The 18,769-nt window shown below is 39.8% G+C and overlaps 1 protein-coding gene across 2 annotated transcripts in view; it reads right to left on the bottom strand.

Moving 5' to 3' along the window:
* The window catches only part of RIPK2 (receptor interacting serine/threonine kinase 2), a 29,504-nt gene extending 22,887 nt beyond the window's left edge, over positions 1–6,617 (bottom strand). The window contains exons 1-2 of one of the 2 annotated variants that reach the window (XM_047842621.1): positions 6,430–6,617; positions 1,848–2,001 (exon numbers count right to left, since the gene is read on the bottom strand). In XM_047842621.1, the coding sequence (XP_047698577.1) occupies positions 1,848–2,001; positions 6,430–6,602 (327 nt within the window). In that variant the 5' untranslated portion in view covers positions 6,603–6,617. Of the gene's footprint in view, positions 1–897; positions 999–1,847; positions 2,002–6,429 lie in introns of those variants that run through there. The other variant, XM_047842622.1, reaches the window with a different exon arrangement.
* Positions 6,618–18,769: the final 12,152 nt, after the last annotated feature.

The following is an 18,769-nucleotide window of genomic DNA, read 5'->3' as shown; positions in this document are numbered from 1 at the left end:
TTACATCAAATAACCTACACGTACCCACACAAACACAAACAAAATTTGCTTCTAGTACCTAACAAACCATTAATACAAAATCTATATATTAACTTTCCTACTGTTATGAAATCATACTTTATTATAATTATCATTACATCAACTAAAATTAGGACCATATTATATTTACTATACATTAATATCTCATGCTTCTTATATAATTTTTGTATTCTAACGAAAAATTAGCCTTTGGACATTTTGCTTTTGTGAAAGAGACAAAGATCATCTCCATTTCTAAGCATATATAATACAGATATATTTAAAATAGAATCTTTTATATTTCCTTGTACTTACAAGTGATATTAATCTGAACTTTAGAACATAAAAGTTAGGGTAGCTTCCAAGGAAAATGAATAAACCCAGAAAAATTTGGTAATTTGGGAAGATCTGACAATGAATCATCAGGCACCAAGCTACTGAATACATTTTAAATGACATGAACAAGTATGCTTTTACTAAAAGCTCAAATCTGTTCTTGAGAATTTTTTCTACAAATGGGTAAGCTTATAGCTCATTGACTAGACATCACATGTTAATCCACTCATTGACAGGCTCAAAATACTCGGTTTTACATTGCACTTTGATTTTTTTCAACAATCTTTTTTGAGGTTGCAGGAAGAATACTTTCAAGGTAAATCCCACCCTAATAATACAACACAGGAAACCAAAAGACACATAAAACATTACTTCCTTTGGTATACATAGACCCCCACCTTGGTGAGTAACTGAATCTTTTAATCCATAAAAGGTCATTTTTTTCTGAAAATTATGTAGTTCAAAGGAGTAACGAGGCCTCTGTGCAGAATGGTATCATATGGAGGGTTTTGATCATGGAGATGGAAATAGACGAGCACTCACTCTATATGTTCTGATTCCTTCTAGGAGTTGGCAGTCCACTGAAGGAGGCTCTATAATTTCTAATGGGCTCCAAATTTGGGTACCAGAGTATCTAATGGGTACTGGGGTGTGGGAAGAAAATATCAGAATATATATATATACACACACATATACGCACATATACATACATATATGTATATACACATGCATATATATGTATATATATGTATTTTTTTCCCCTTAGAGAGAGAGGGGGGGTGCCAGTGGGGGAGAGGGCCAGAGGGAGAGAGAGACAATGTTAAGCAGGCTTAACGCAGATAATATTAATAATATAAGATCAAGCAAACAATAATAGATGAATACACATAGTTTGAGATTAAGGATCCAAATTTGCTTACTGGTAGGATTTGCCCGTCTAGTTGGCTCACTGACGGGATTTGCAATCAAAGCCTGAGTAACTGGTACCTTGATAGAAAGGTAAATGGCACATGCCATTGTCTATTATTGGAAAAACTAATATATTTGGTACTCAGAGACAGATTTATTTGGCCTATTCAGAACTTAATGGGCTGGTATTATTAATACTTAATCTGAATCTTAAATTGTTTTTAACATAAAATAAAATCTGGCTTACCTAACAGGGTATTATATAGTGTGCAGGGTTTATCTCTTCTCTTTCCTACTCCTTTCTCTGTATATACACATGTGGATACTGGAATTCAGTTTAAACCTCAAAGTCAGTAACCTAAGCAAAATAATCTAGGTTCCGTAGAATGCATGACCTGACTCTATGGTATTTTTAACAAAACAAAAGAAGACATAAATTGTGTAACTTTACTACTGTAATTGTTTTCCATTATTCTTACTTTGATTCATCTATATATCTCTAAATAATCTGATCATATGTAAAAGCAAAACACTAGATCACTTGAATAACAGAATTATAGCTACTGAAAATACACAATACTTACCCTATGTAGGAGTTCATTTAATGATCCATTTGGCATGTATTCCGTAACTATTCCCAAAAATTCAGGCTCATTGCAAATTCCCAAAATTGGAAGAATGTAACTAAATCTAGCTTTGTGTAAAATTTCAGCTTCTCTTAAAACATCATTTCTTTCGCTAAAGAAAGAAAATGCATAATTATTTCATGGTAATGAAAAATACACAATAATCATATCTATAGTATTAATTAAGCCTAGATTTTTTTTCATTAATTGACCTCATGTAAATTATGCAACTTCTCTGTCCCTTTGTTTCTTTATATTTAAAGAAGGGATAACACCTGTCCTATATATTTCACAGGTCTGTTTACAAATCAGAATAACTTCTCTAAGCCACTGACAGAAAAAAACGTGCTATACACAGGTTATTATTATTATACTTTCCTAGGAAAGGGAAAGGACACAATATTTTAGTAAGTTTATAATGTCTATATTAGCATGATTGCTGTTTGAATTAAAGTTTACGTTGTATTACAGTATTATATTAAATTTTACGGTTGCATACCATGTAAATTTTTTCCAGATATTCAAACCATATAATTTAAATGACTAGATGTAGATTTAAATGACTAGATGATAATAGTTGCATAAAGGTCAAAAATACTTAGAAATTATACAATGGAATTCAGGAAAAGAACACTTAGAACAAGTAAATGCTTGTAACAGATCCCTGGGTAACTCTGGATCTCAGGTTGATTTGCCTATTCATTCACAAAACAAATAAATAAGTATTAAACATTTATTATGAATAAAGGACTATGGTCAGCATTATGGAGAATATAAAGATAAACATGGTCTGTGTCCTCAAGCTGCCCAGAAATCTTTTAAGAAAAACAAATACTCATTGTGGTTTTGGTTTGCATTTCCCTGATGATTAGTGATGTTGAATACCTTTTCATATATACCTATTGGCCATTTGTAGGTCTTCTTTGGATATGTTAATTATGTTGATCTTGGTAATATGTATATGTTATGTATATGTTCATCAAATCATGTTGTATACTTTAAATATATATAATTACATTTGTCAATTCCTCAATAAACTTAAAAAAAGGAAAGCGTATAAAAGAAAGAATACATACTTGAAATATAAGGTAGAATGTGGTAAGTGCTGCCAAAAACAAATAAGTAAGCAAGCAAATAACTATAGGAAACTCGGAAAAAGTAAACTGAGGGCTAGAGGAGTTGTCAGTCTTTAGAGAGGGATTTCAACTGTACTTTAAGGATGGATAGACTATCAACTACTGGTAAATGGGCAGTCAAGATGGATGTGGTCTCCAAGAGGGGAGGGACTTTTTTTTTCACCTGTGTGTCCCCAGGACCTGAAACAGGGCCTGGCACCTGGTAGATATGTAATAGATATGTATCAAACATATTCAAGGGAGTTGCAGTGAAGATTGTGTTTGGAAAATGGCAAATTGTTTCATATGAATCAGGATATGTAACAGAGCATGTAAAAGGAATGAAGGTGAATAGGGTAGGCTACAGCCTCATCTCAGAGCCTAAAGCCAGGTGAGGGTGTTTACACTTTATTTGGTAGTCACCAAATCATGACTGCAGGTTTTCGAGCAGGGTAACAGCATGAGCAGAACAAACTTTTAGGATGATTAAGTTGGCAAAAAGATGTGGGATCAGCACAAAGGGGCAGAATATTCTAATATTCTATAATATTAGATTATTATAATACTAATGAAGATGTGAAGCAATGAGAGTCTGAAACTATACAGGTCACAGTGAAAATGGGAAGAAAAACACTAGCTGAATAGAATGCCCAGGCTGTGGTGACTACGGTGGATATATTTAAAAAAAAAAAAAAAAGAAGAAGAAAGAAAAAAAAAAAAAGGCAAAGGAATTGGAGATGTCACCGTTTTTACCCTGGATGGATGTATGTTGGTAGCAGCAATAAAAACATCTCCAGGAGAAGCTTATTAAGTAAGCAATGATGATTAGTTAGTGCTTAAACCACCCAAGCCCTGGATGAATGGCTGTTGAAATAAGAAAACAACAGACATTCCAGACCAGACTACAAGGCTTGCTTTAAAAACAAAAAGCAAAATAAAGCAAAACTTTGGTAATATACTTACATATTTTAAAATTCAAGAGTTACAAGTTATCATAAAGTAAAAAACTTTTTTTACTTCTCCCTGTTCTTCAGCCTCCAACTCCTTCAGCCCCCTTCTTAAGACCCCAACCGCAAGGCAACCAGTTATATCAGTTTATGAAGCTTATCCTAATTAAACTTATCTTCCCTAAAGTTAAACAGTTCTGTGTTTGCCTCAAGAGATGTAGATCAACAAGAACAACATATTGTTCAGCACTCTTGCAGTGAGACAGAGGATGGACTTAAAGATTTTTGGATACATTGAAAAAAAAACGAGAGAGAGAGAGAGACAGAGAGACAGAGCACATGCGCGCGAAGGAGCACGAGCATGCTGGGGAAGTCTCAGTGATACTTAATACACTTGTTCATTCTCCCATTAAGAGTATCAGGCATTCTTCCTTCTGTCATCCTATTATGTGTCAGCCACTGTTTATGGACTATCATCTAAAGACCAACCCTCTAAACCTGGTTTTATATCACCACCTTACATATGAGGGCACTGAGGCTCAGATAAATAATTTTCTAATAGGCCAACATTAAGTGGCAGAGTTGGAGTCAGATTTGAATCACAATTGTAGGACTCCAAAGCCTGTGTTCTTTCCATTCTGGTGTTTGATCTGAGACAAGAAAGAATCAAGTTTTTGAAGTCAGATTTCACGAAGATTGAGTGAGTGGCAAAACAGAAAAAAGGTCAAAAGTAGGTTTTTATTTAAAAAAAAAAACACAAAAATGTAAAATAAAAATACAGCTTTTATAGGTACATCACCAATATTACCCAGATCAAAATTTGAATCACAAAACAGTTATGTGATCCACACAGGATGTTTGAACAACCAATCAGACTCATCTACACATACGGAGTTAGGAGATTGTTGGGGAAGGCCCACTCACTGAGCAGAAGTCAGGCTTGGGAGAATGACTCACCACCGATCATTAAAATGAGAACATGTAACTGCAAATAAATTTTTTTCTTCCAGGTGGTCTCAGAGAACAATGCAAACATTTTCCACGCCAGAGCTCAAGAAGTACATGTATTTATTATTCTCACTTTGTAAGTGAGGAAATGGACACCCTGTGAGTCAACTGCATAGCCCAGCCCTATGCTCAGATTACATAAATACTGCTAATGTTAACATCATAGGCAACAAGTGTGAGAAAGACCCTGATGCAGTAATGCCAGAGGGTTTAACTGGTCCTCATGGCTTCTTTGACAACAGAATTTCCTAGGTTATGAAAATTGTTAAAAAGAATAGAAAGGGAACCCCCCTCTTCATTCCTTTGCTCTCAAATAGCGCAAAATTTGGATAAACGAAAATCCTGAGCAGCTGCATCCAAGATGGGAAGATCACTTTGCTTTAAAATACCACAAGGGTCCACTAGGGCCAGATATCCATAATCTACATGGCTGATTCTAAACTCGATTCACCCCTTGTAACCAACCACCACTCTTCAAAGTCGACTACATGTACGTACCCACGTGTGCCCAGCACTTGCTCCACAGAACTCAAGGCCCCGGTGAAACAGACACCACATCTTATTAATCACTAGACCTGGTTTAGGATATACAAAAGGCGGGAACAGTCTCGAATCTACTGTGAGAGTGGCCCATCCAAGCCTGATAGCAACACAGCAAAGAAAAGCCACAGGCAGATGAAAGTACAGTAACTTTGGCAGAGCTGAAACTGAGGAATTTATCTGACACTGGATACTAACAACCTCGGACCAATCAGGCATCTAGCATGATGAATTCTGACATTAGATACACGGGAGGTGAGGCGAATGTTGCAATCATGGGTGTTAACTCACTGATTGCGGGACTCAGTTATATCCCTACTGGAAGGGAAAGTACACAAGACTAACGACTAGACCCTACTGACCAGTCCCTTCGCTCATAGGTCAATGGTATAAGGTTGAAATGTTTTCCTGTTAATAGAAACTAATGCCAGCCTTCCCTTCTGAAACCTAGACAGTGCATGTAAATGGTTCCAGGATGTGAGAGGCATTCAAAATTTCTGGCCATGTAATAGTCTTCTGATTCGGTTTACTGTTAGCCAAATAATCCACACCCCCTGGGGACAGGCCTCCCTGCCGGAGTCAGAAGAGAAACTAAGCCAAGTCGAGTTTGGTATCTAAACTTTCACGACCGCACGTAGTAAACCGCAAACAAAACAAGAACAAGAGCAAACCCACGCCGAACAGACTTTGGTGTGAGGAGGGACGAAGCCCAGAGTAAGAGGGAAGGAGGAGAGGGCGGTGGAGGGAAGGGGTGAGCAGCAGAGGAACGCGACGGCTGCAGCTCCTCCACACAGCGCAGTTCTCCCCACCACGCGGGCCCCAAGCCTCGAAGGACTGCCCAGAGGCGACGAAGGGGTGGGGCCGACCCCGAGTGTCACCGCCGTGTGGGCTCCAGAGCCCGGGGTTCGGGGCTGCGCGCGGGCGCCCTACCTGTCGAGCACCGGGGTGTGGATGTGCAGGTGCTTCACGGCCACCTGGACGCGCCAGTCTGCGTGGCGGGCGGACGACACGGTGCCCGACGCGCCGCGGCTCAGGTAGCGCAAGTCGGCGAGCTTGTGGTAGGGAATGGTGGGCAGGGCGCTGCAGATGGCCTCCCGGCTCATGGTCGCGCGCGGCGCGGGCGCTCGGGCCGCCGGCCGGCTCTGGGTGTGCCCGCCGCTTCGGAGGCTTCCGGGGCTCCTCGGCCGCGCTCGGGCGCCGGGACCCGCCCCCCGTGCCCGAGCTGGAGCGGCCGGGCCCTCCCAGCCGCCGGGGACTAGGTCACGAGGCAGCCCATCGCCCGCGCGGCCCACGCCAGCCGCTGGTTTTTGGAGCCGGAGCGTACTTTCCCGGGGGCCGGGGTCAAGTTGGGCTGCGGCGACGCGTCAAGGAGGAGCTTCCTCGCCCGACCTGGCCCTCCTAGGCGCGCCAGCCGCCCGAGCCCGGCGGTCCGAGCTCCGCCCTCCCCGAACTTCTCGGGCGACGTCAGCGGCGGACACTGAGGCGGGGTGAGGGCCCCCCCCCCCCCCGGGCCCCGGGATCCCCGCCGCTCTGGGCGACACCCGCAGGGGCGCGGGCGGGGAAGGGAGCCGGAGAGGCTATTTGTCTTCTTTCCCCCCAGCTCCCAGGTTTGGAAAAGTTTTCTCTGAGGGCAAAAAGCTCCTTTCAGTAGCCTGCCGTCCGGTGGGTCTGTGGGCTCTCAAACCGGGGAGGAATCTCCTCTGAGATGGCGTCTTGGGGGTGTGGCCCGACCCCATATGTTGCAGCAAATACTCGGTGCCCGGGAAGAGACAAACAAGCCAGGCGCACTCGGGGAATCAGAAACAACAACAACAACAAAAAACTGTGTTGGCCACTGGTGTGCCCTCCCAGCGGAGTCACCTCCAAAGGCTGAGCCCCCGAACCTTGGCATCGGCCTCCTTTTATGGCTGGGATGGTAGGGGGTTGAAAGACCCGAGAAAAAGGGGAGGGAGCCTTATCACCGGTGCTCCGGCCAGGTGGTGGACACAGGAGGCAAACGATTATAGAAGCCAAAAGAATGCAAGGAGAGGATCCAGCCTCGGCCATCTGGCCGGCCCCTTCTATCTCGTTTCTACGAGCTTTTCTTCTCACCCCAGGCGGCAGGGTGTGGGTCGGAGGGCCCTGGGTTCCTCGCTCCGCGCCTGCACAGGAAACGCTTTGGGTGGGGAGGAGGCGTGGCGGTGACCGCCCAGCGCCCCTCGGTGAGTGGGGAGAACCCCGTGGGGGTGTAAATGCCCCTGCCTACCCTCACTTCCAGTGTTGCTTCCAGGTGCGTCAGGAGGGACAGGTGGGGGAGAGAGCTTGTCACGGTTGAACTCGGTCAACAAATCGCGGGTTGAGCTCCTGTTCCGTGCTCTTCTGCTAGGGACCTACTTTTCTCTCTTTTGCTGTCCATAACTATGTAGAGGGTGAAAAATAACGGAGAAGAGTCAATCCCTCTGACTCCAGGTAAGACTGCAAAAATTTCCTTCTCACACATCTGGGAGGAACGCAATTAACGTTGAATGTCAACCCGAAGCAACCAGAAATCTTTTCTTTTTTTTACCTTAGAACGAAACACCTTTTCTACTGGGATGACGCTCTTGTAGAGTGTGAGTGCAAATATTATATACAATACCAAGTCCATACTAGGCATTTTACTTCTTTATTTTTATTATTATTTTTATTTTTCTGGAGAGAGAGCAAGTAGGGGAAGGTGGGAGGGGGAGAGGGGGAGGAGAGAGAAAGAGAGAATCCTAAGCAGGCTCCTCCCTCAGCACGAAGCCCACTCAGGACCTAATCGCATGACCCTGGGATCATGACCTGAGCAGAAATCAAGAGTCCCCATGCTGTACGGACTGAGGCCCCTAGGTGGCCCCATACTAGTCATTTATTTTTATTTTTATTATTATTTTTTTAATTTTATTTTTGACAGAGACAGAGCATGAGTGGGGGAGGGGCAGAGAGAGAGGGAGACCTAGAATCCGAAGCAGGCTCCGGGCTCTGAGCTGTCAGCACAGGGCCCTATGCGGGGCTCGAACGCAGGACCCCGAGATCATGACCTGAGCCGAAGTCGGACGTTCAACCAACTGAGCCACCCAGGCGCCCCCCATACTAGTCATTTTTAATGAATTCTAAGGCCACAGTAATAAGGAATACCTGACTTGAATAGGGGATTTCTGCCTGTAGAGAACCAGTGTTTCCTGTATTTTTGTGTTGCCTGAGATGAGAGTAGCAATGTTACTACAATACTGGGAAGTTGTAATGAAACACTGTTTTTGTTGTTGTTTTTTGTTTGTTTTTGATTCTTGAGAGAGGTCAGGCTGGAAAGGGACAGAGGGAGAGGGAGAGAGAGAGACAGAACCCTAAGCAGGCTCCCTGGACCCAGCGCTCTATCTCACCACCTTGAAATCATGACCTGAGCTGAAATCAGTAAGAGCCGGATGCTTAACAGACTGAAGCACCCACATGCCCTGAAAACACCGTGTTTTAAAATTTTGGTCATTTAAAATAAAATGCTTAGCTTTAAAGATATGGTCTGATGCTTTGTGCTTTTTTCTACAAAAAGTGCTCAGAAACCTTTTCCCGTTCATTCATTCATTCATTTTTTTCCAGTCAGTTAACAAACTAAGAATTCCAGAAAAAAAGAACAAAAAATAGGAAGGGAGGACATGATCAAAATAATAATTCAAGAAATTTTGGCAGGATCAAAGGACAGGGGTCTCCAAATGGAAAGGGCCACCAAGTATCCACAGTGAATGAAAAAAAAAAGCCTACATGTAAGCACATTATTAACAAGGTCAACACCCTGAGAATAAATAGAAGATTCTAAAGGTTTTCAAAAAGAAGAAACAAGGATAAAGTGATGGGGATTAGAATGACATTAGATTTCTCAGCAATAACACTAATGCTAAAACACAGTGAAGTGAAATTTCTTCAAAGTCTGAAAGACAGTAACTTCCAACCTACAATTCTATAGTCAGCTGAACTATCAAGTATAAAGGCAGAATAAAAAATGTTTCCACATATACGAGGATACAAATGTTTCCTTTCCTTCCATCGACTTTTTTTTTTTTTTTTTAATAAAGAAAGCTACTGGAGGATGTGCTCCAACAAAACATGGGACTAAATCAAAGAGAAAGACATGGGATCTGGAAAACAGGATCAAGAGAAAAGGAAGGTAAGCCCAGGATGTGGCAGAATTAGCAATCATTTTTTGTTGGAGTGGGAGATGACAGACTCCAAGAGAAAGACTCTAGTTAAAAAAATTGAACTTACAGATTATCTAATTTTGAGTTTTGGGGAAATTATATTATAGATGTTTGATAAATGAAATATGTGTTAAAATGGAAAAAGAACTTACAAAACTCCAAGTGAAAAGGCAGCAATTTGTTGAGAAATAAAAATTATAAAAAACATTTCTACAGACTGTTCAGTGATGGTGAAAAGAATAAGACTTCAGAGCTTTTGCAATGCTAGTAGTTTACAAATGTCCAAGAAGGAGAGAGTATGAAGCATAGAACTTTATAAAATTTATATTTTAGTTACATTGCTTAAAAAATAGGTAATACAGGGGCGCCTGGAATGCGCCTGTTGGTTAAGCGTCCGACTTTGGCTCTGGTCATGATCTCACGGTTCGTGGGTTCGAGCCCTGCGTCGGGCTCTGTGCTGACAGCTCAGAGCCTGGAGCCTGCTTCGGACTCTGTGTCTCCCTCTCTCTCTGCCCCTCCCCCACTCGCACTCTGTCTCCCTCTGTCTCAAAAATAAATAAACATTAAAAAAAATTTTTTAAAGTAATCATGTGGTTCAACATTTAAGAGTATAAAACATAATCCCATGGAAAACAGGACAGAAGACCCAGACAGCTCACAAAAGAGAGTATCTTAAAAGCAAATAGCAAATGAGGGAGTTGAGGCTCTTTCAACACTGTTAGTCATCAGGGAACTATAAGTTAAAACCGCAGTGTGATACCGCTATACAAATAGTAGCTAAAATCAAAAAGATAGAATATACCAAATGTGGGTGGAGATTTATAGCAGTTGGAACTCGTATACTGCTAGTGCGGGTGTCAGTGGTACAACCAGTTTTGCAAACTGTAGAGCAGTTTCTGTTAAAATTGCAGCTGTGCAGATTCTGTGACTCAGCGGTTCCTTTTCTAGTTATGTGGACACACAAATGCTAGTGTTCATAAAAGTGCTATCTATAACAGCGCACACTGGAAATTACCTAAATACGCATAAACAGTAGAATGGGTAAATAAATTGCGGCATATTTATGCAGTGGAACACTAAACAGCAATGTGATTGAACAATGTACAACAAGTTAATCACACAAATATAATGTTGGATGAAAAAAACAAAAGAATAGATTGTATGAGTCCATTTCTGTTAAGTATAAAAATAAAACTAATCTGTGCTTTTAGAAATCAGGATACTGATCACTACTCCTACTTTCGTAGGGAGAAGGGTAGTGACTAGAAGGGGCATAATGAGGCTTTTGGGTTGGTTGTAGTGTTCTGTTTCTGGATCTAGGACGTAGACTCTAGGTGCCAGTTACATGGGTGTGTGTTCACTTTATGAACATTCTTTGGGGTTACACTTAACATGCACTTTTTTGTATATCGTTATCCTTCAACAAAAAGTTAATAGGTTTCAACATAAAATAACTATATATGTGGATATGTATTATGTCTCTCACTTTATGTAATTAGTTTCACACTATGTTCACCTTGCTTGTTTTTTACTTAACTATCTTGGATATCTTTCCATGCAAATACATAAGATGCTTCCTTATCCTTTGTTTTTAATGGTTAGTGTCTATACCATAATTTATTCCCCATTGGTGGATACTCAGATTGTTCCCACATATTTGCTATTACAAATAATGCTGCAATAAATAATCTTCACAAATATCATTCACAAATATCTACATATGTAATTCCTAGAAGCTGAATTGCTGGACCAAAGAGTTAAGGCTATGTGTAATTTTGGTTTCTGTTGAATTTCTCTTCACTGAGGTTGTACCAATTTTTTTCCTACAAACAGTAAGAGTGCTGTTCCTCCATGCAGTGGCTTTCATTTTGTTTTGAGATAGATGCTACAATGTTGGCCTGTTGATTGCTGGAGTTCAGTGCTTAATCTTAAATGCTAAGATTCTTTTTCTTGCAAAACTTCTAAATATTTGGGTTCAATTTATTTGTCATGACCACACGCCTTTAGCTTTCATGATAGTGTTCACCATTATGCGGTTTAAAAATGTATTCTTAGTCATATATATTGTTAAATTAATTTACATAATTAATTGGCTAAAGACAGAAAACTTAAAGAATACTGATGCTGAATTACATCAACTAAGTGAAAAAAAAATTATGCAAATTAGATGAGAAGACAAGTATCACATCTGTCTGTTGAATTCATCTGTTCAAAATTCTGTAAAATCACATTAAGGATTGTTTTTCCATTAAGTGAGAATTAAGGTTATTTATACTGCAAGTGCTATTTTAGGAAATAGCAGTTTAAATCTCTAATATCTCTTTAATTAGAAAAAAGATGGAAAATTGAAAAATAAGCCACTTAAATCCAAGAATTTCAAACATCTCATATACATTTTTTTTTTCTAATTTTTTCAGTCTGAAAGCACCTAGTAAGTTTTGCATGGGAAATCTGACATTTAGGGCACGTTTAGTGTATCTTCCCCCCCAAAAAATCTCAAAAACAAACCTGATAAACTCTGTAATGACATGGAGTCTGTAATTATGAAGAGTCAGAAAAATACACGTTTTTGCAGTTAATGAGCATAATCATGTTTCTCATTTAGCATTCTAAGTGTGCTCAATCCTAAAATTGAACATGTAATTTTAAAATTGTTGAAGATGTTGCTTTTTCTGGTAATTAAGCTAAGTTAAACAAAATTTTCATCTCAATTGGAAAAAAGTAAGCATTTCTCACACTAGAATTATTAATAAAGAACATTAAAGTCAACCTGTAAGTATAGTTAATATAGATAATAGTTTTCTCAAACATTTTTCAATCTAAACTTGCATCTTTATCATTTAGCAGTCAGAGAAAAGTGAAATGATTTTTACAAATTCCTAAAAAGTTAAGTTAACATACCTTTCTGTGAAAGTGCTGAAAAGTTTAAAAAAAGAAAAAAGTTGGAAGACACTGAACTAGTACAATCTCCTTTCTAAACAACACCTAGGAAAGAGTTGTCCGGCTTCTTTTGAGCGTTTCCTGGCAGTAGGGAATAAACTACATTTTGAACAAGATGTTTTTGTTAGTTGTAAGTTTCTATTATTAAAATTCTCGGGGCGCCTGGGTGGCGCAGTCGGTTAAGCGTCCGACTTCAGCCAGGTCACGATCTCGCGGTCCGTGAGTTCGAGCCCCGCGTCGGGCTCTGGGCTGATGGCTCAGAGCCTGGAGCCTGTTTCCGATTCTGTGTCTCCCTCTCTCTCTGCCCCTCCCCCGTTCATGCTCTGTCTCTCTCTGTCCCAAAAATAAATAAACGTTGAAAAAAAAAATTAAAAAAAAAATTCTCTAACATTGAGTTTTACGAAGTTCTGGTCTTCATATTAGCTGTTTATGCTGTATTGAATAACCCTAAATCTTCTACCTAGACAATTTGAGTTTTGTCATTCATTAAACAAACACAAATGGGATGCCACTTTTTTTTTAATGTTTTTTGTTGTTTGTTTTCATTTTTGAGAGAGAAAGAGAGAGAGAGAGAGGGAACAGAGCGCGGGCTGGGGAGGGGCAGAGAGAGAGGGAGACACAGAAGCCGAAGCAGGCTCCATACTCTGAGATGTCAGCAAGGAGCCTGATGCAGAACCTGAACTCAAGAACCACGAGATCATGACCTGGGCTGAAGTTGGTGGCTTAACTGACTGAGCTACCCAGGCGCCCCAAGGGGATACCACTTTTTAAGGTGATATGAGGGATTTAAAAAAATGAATACTTGGAAAACAGTTTTGTCATCTTTAGTTTTTGGCATCTTAATGTATCTCATTTACCTCAGTTTGTTTTTCAGACTCATGGTGGTTTTCCTATGAACCTACTTCACTTCATCAGTATTCTCCAAAATCCATATAGATTAGAAAATTTCATATGGGGGCGCCTGGGTGGCGCAGTCGGTTAAGCGTCCGACTTCAGCCAGGTCACGATTTCGCGGTCCGTGAGTTCAAGCCCCGCGTCGGGCCCTGGGCTGATGGCTCAGAGCCTGGAGCCTGTTTCCGATTCTGTGTCTCCCTCTCTCTCTGCCCCTCCCCCGTTCATGCTCTGTCTCTCTGTGTCCCAAAAATAAATAAACGTTAAAAAAAAAATTTCATATGAAGTTTCATAGGTGAGAGGGGCATGTGGCTATGCCTGTCTGTGATCTGAATCTATTAGTCCAATGAAAAACAATATTGATTTTTTAAAAGCAGTCTTATTAAACTATTAATTTAGGTTGGACCTGTGGTCAACTAAAACTGGAGATTTTTGTTTGTTAACTTGTTTCTTTGCTTGCTTTTTGATATAAACTGCCTTTAGGCCAGGTTTTCTCTCCTGCATTTGTGCAGTTGATTCTTTTAACCACAGAGTTAGGGGTTGAATTGTATTCCCCCAAAAGATGTAGAAGTCTTAGCCCCCAGTAGCTGTGAATGTAACCATACTTGGAAATAACATCTTTGCAGCTGATCAGTTAAGATGAGGTCATTAGGATGGGCTCTAATCCAATATGACCCCTTATAAGACAGGGAAATTTTGACACAGACAGACATATATAAAGTGAAGATATTGTGAAGACACAGGAAGAAAGCTATGTATAAGCCAAGGAATGCCAAAGGAAGACAGTCTTGGAAGAAATTCTTTCTCATAGTCCTCAGAAGGAACCAGCTCTGTTAACATATTGACTTCTAGCCTCCAGAACTGTGAGACAACATTTCTGTGGTCTGGGCCACCAAGTTTATGGTCCTTTGTTATGGCAGCCCAGGACACTAACAGGTACAATTTTTAAAGACCTTTTTTTTAATTTGGGATAAAAATAGATCCATAGGGAGTGGCAAAGATGATACAGAGTGGCCCCAGTATCCTTCACCCAGTTTCCCCCAATGATTACATCTTACATAATTACAATGTAATATCAAACCCAGAAATTTAACATTCATCCAATGTGTGTATGTTGCTCTGTGTCATTTTATCACATGCATGGATTCCTGTACCACCACCTCAGTCAAAATACAGAACTATTCCAGGGCGCCTGGGTGGCGCAGTCGGTTAAGCGTCCGACTTCAGCCAGGTCACGATCTCGCGGTCCGTGAGTTCGAGCCCCGCGTCGAGCTCTGGACTAATGGCTCAGAGCCTGGAGCCTGTTTCCGATTCTGTGTCTCCCTCTCTCTCTGCCCCTCCCCCGTTCATGCTCTGTCTCTCTCTGTCCCAAAAATAAATAAACGTTGAAAAAAAAAATTAAAAAAAAAATACAGAACTATTCCGTTACCACAAAGATCTCCCTCCCCCACCCCCACCCCCCACCTCCCTTTCCCCATACACTTCCATCCTTAAAGCCTGGTAACCACTAATCTGCTTTCCATATCTATAATTTTGTCATTTCACAAATGTTATGTTATTGAGATGTATGTGATATTTTGAGACTGGCTTTGTTCACTAAGCATAATGCCCTTGAGATCCATCCAACTTTTTCTTGTATCAGTAGTTGATTATTTTTTATTGCTGAACAGTATTCCATGGTACAGGTATACCAAAGTTCTTTAACCATTCACCTATTGAAGGACATTTTCACTTTTCCAGGTTTTAGCTATTACAAATAAAGCTGCTATGAATAATTACGTACTGGTTCTTGTTTGGATATACATTTTTATTTCTGAGTTTTTTTAAAGAAACTGCCACACTACTTTTCAAGTGACTATGCCATTTAACATTTACACCAGCGCTATAGGAGAGACTCCATTTTTCTTCATCCTTACCAGCATTTTGTATTTTCTCTATTTTTTTTATTTTGGCTATCTAATAAGTGTATAGTAATATCTCATTTGTAGATCCATGTTCAATTTTTAAGTTTAATCATATTGTTTTATCATATCTTTGTAGGTCAATTCTTCTACCCTTCCATGATTCTCTTAAATGTGTACTTTGCCATATTGGCAATCTTTTCCACGAAACGTGATGTTTGGAATTATACATATCTGACTCAGTTCTCTGCTTCTTTATTTATGAACTGTGTAACTTCGGGTAGTCTGTTTAAATTCTTTAAGCCTTATTCTCTCCCTTTGTGAAATTATTGCTGTAACACATTTTTTAAATATGAAGTATGATAATGTATACAAAATGGTTAGTATATGGCATATCTTCAGTAGATGCTATGTTCATTCTGTTCTGTGTTTTTAATTCAACAAAAACGTAGACCAGAACAAAACAAGTTCAGAATCTAGAGGTAACTACTAGAGACCTCTCTTTATTAATTAACCAGATAAATTACTACATAGAAAATATCTTATTTTAAGTTTATTTATTTATTTTGAGAGAGGGGAGGAGAGAGTGTGGAAGTGGAGAAGGGGCAGAGATGGAGAGAGAGAAAATTCCAGAGCAGGGTCTGCACTACCAGTTCAGAGTCCAATGCAGGGCTCAAACCCACAAACCTCTAGATCATGCTATACAGAAAGTATCTTTTACATTTTAGATTATAGCCTGGGAAAATTGCTTGTTTTATTTGCTCACTGAAACAGATCATGTTGTTAAGACTTCATTTTATTTTATTGTTATGTTTTTAAAAGTGAAACTATAAAGCATGACTTGACAGAAAATATTCAATTAGTGTATAAATTCTGACTCAAATCTTTTGACATCAGCATGATCTTATATGTATGGCTAAAGAAACAGAAGCCCTTTAGAAAGACTAAAGGGTTTATTGTGGTCATTCAGAGTAAGATGATCAGCGACGGAAATCTTTGGAAGTATTCCATGCAGGGAAAATTGGTTACTAAAAAGTGCAAATTGCTAGTGGGTGGAGTTAGGGATTTTGGTGCTATTTCATAGTATTTGGAAAAGAGACTCAAGAGTAGCTATATCATGCCTCAGCTATCTTGTTCCATAAGGTGCCCTGATAGAAGCCAAATACACAAAGAACAGTGGCAAAGAAGGAAAAGTCATACTATACTTTCAAGGTTCTGATTAGCTGACTGGAGCACTAGGCAAAAGATGCAATTCATCTTTCCCCTCACTGTCCTCCTGCACCTAACCTCAAACTGGAATGTTCTGGATTTAAGATAGAACTGGCTGGTCTGTCACTTTTTCATAATAAAATAAAAATTACATCCATGTAAATTTACATTTTAGTCCTCAATTTATACATATGGTTTATTATGTAGAAAAATATAGAGAAAATAATTTGCCTAAATCACCGACTTTGATCCCATGCTTAAACAAGAAAGGCAACTGAACAGTACTGAGTGGCTACTATTCCTTTACCAACTATTTGTTGGCAAGAAACATTTTCTCCCTTTTTTCTTTTCATGTAAATATTATTTTTCATTAAAAATAAATACATGTACCAAGTCGGCATAGTAAAATATTCAAAATTTATAAAGAGGTATGTAAAAGAAAAGTAAACCTTCCTGATTCTCCAGGTCTCCAGTTCATTTCCCCTAAGGCAACAAATACATTTTACAAATATTTTATGTGCCATAACGTTAGGTCCTGGAAGTACAAGGGTAAAAAAGTACATATGGTCCCTACCCTCTAGATGCTTCTAGTGTTCTAAGTGGGACAGAAACCTGAACATAGAGTGTGATAAATGTTCTCATAGGGAAGTCCAGGGTACTCTCAGGTCATAGAGGAGAGAAGCATGCATGGTAACTTAATGAAAGAGAGGTTAGATGAACTGCCCAGAGTCACAGGGCTTGCGAGTTACTGTGACAGGATTTCCTCAACAAATCTGAATCAGAGCCCGTAGTCTTTCCGAGAACTGCTTGATATGTCAGTAGAATATTCTATTTTCAGTTTCACTTTATATAATGTCTCAGGAGAGAACTTTAATAGCAAGAGGGAAATTCCCAGCTGCAGAAATACAATGCTGGACAAAAATTCACCATAAATGGACATTTCATGGGAAATTCCATTTTCCTTTGACATTTTCCTTGTCTGGTTTTCAGAACTGTGGAAAGATATGTTTTTAGCAGTTCAGTTTGCATTCAAAAATTTCAGCCCCTGAATTTAACAGGATATTCTGCTTTTTAAATTTCTTCAGAACTCAAAATCATGTTTTCAATCTGCCATTCTGATATTGTAAGCAACGTATACTATGATATATTAACTCTTTAGGCAACACACACACACACACACACCCTCTAGGAAGTGACTGTGAAAGAGGTTGGTTGTAAGTTCAGTAAACTTTCTAGCATCCTGTTTTGGGCAGGCACAAAGTTGTAGAGGAAGAGGGCAGAAGGCAGAACTTTTCCTATTTAGTAGCCAGTGTAGTTTAGGTTGTAACAGAGCAGGCTGAAGAAATTGTGAGGAAATGGAAACTATGACTGAATCAAGGATCTAATAACAGCAGCTGAACAGGTTGCCAGAGAGAACTCTAGGGTTTATTGGGAAATAGAGAACACTCAAGAAGTTTCTCTGACTCAGTTTTCATAATTGCAAAAAGGAATAGGGCAGATGTATTCATATTACACAACTCTAGGGGACACTTCACATTGGAGAGGTACCAGTCAATGGAATATATTATGAATGGGCCCCCTGGAGTTGTACAGCATGGGGGCCCAGGTTCTACTTATCTCCCAGGATTGTTCTGAGAGGCTCAAGTTACACAATGAATATAAAAGGACTTTATAAACTACAAACCTGTCAATACGTGTAAATAATAACAGTAATAGTTGTTCTTTTCCTGGCCAGCTCTGCCCTTCAAGCAAAACATTCTCCTCTCTTTTGAGAAAGAGAAAGGCAGCCCCTATTACTGGGAGCTGGCCTGGCACTCACAGTGAACCTGTAAAGTTCTTGTGTTGAGTATAAGCACTTTCACTAAAGATCAACCTCAGACAACACTGCTTTGTGACTCAGTGGAGCAAGACCAACATAGGACCACTTCATGATTATGTCTAAACAGACATAAGAACATCGTCCAAACCACAAAAGAGAGTAAACATCCTCTTTTCCTGGTTAATAATGAGTGACCACTGCTTTTTTTACTAATTACTTTAGCTCAACTTCATTCCTCTCATGGATAAGAATTATTGAGATACTCAATCAGACCATAGCCCCCACTTGCAGACAGCATCCAAGGTGGGGAAGATGCCTGT

Source organism: Prionailurus viverrinus, chromosome F2 (assembly GCF_022837055.1).
Source record: "Prionailurus viverrinus isolate Anna chromosome F2, UM_Priviv_1.0, whole genome shotgun sequence".
NCBI lineage: Eukaryota > Metazoa > Chordata > Mammalia > Carnivora > Felidae > Prionailurus > Prionailurus viverrinus.
The sequence above is the reverse complement of the archived record's forward strand: the minus strand, read 5'-3'. Positions and strand labels throughout refer to the sequence as shown.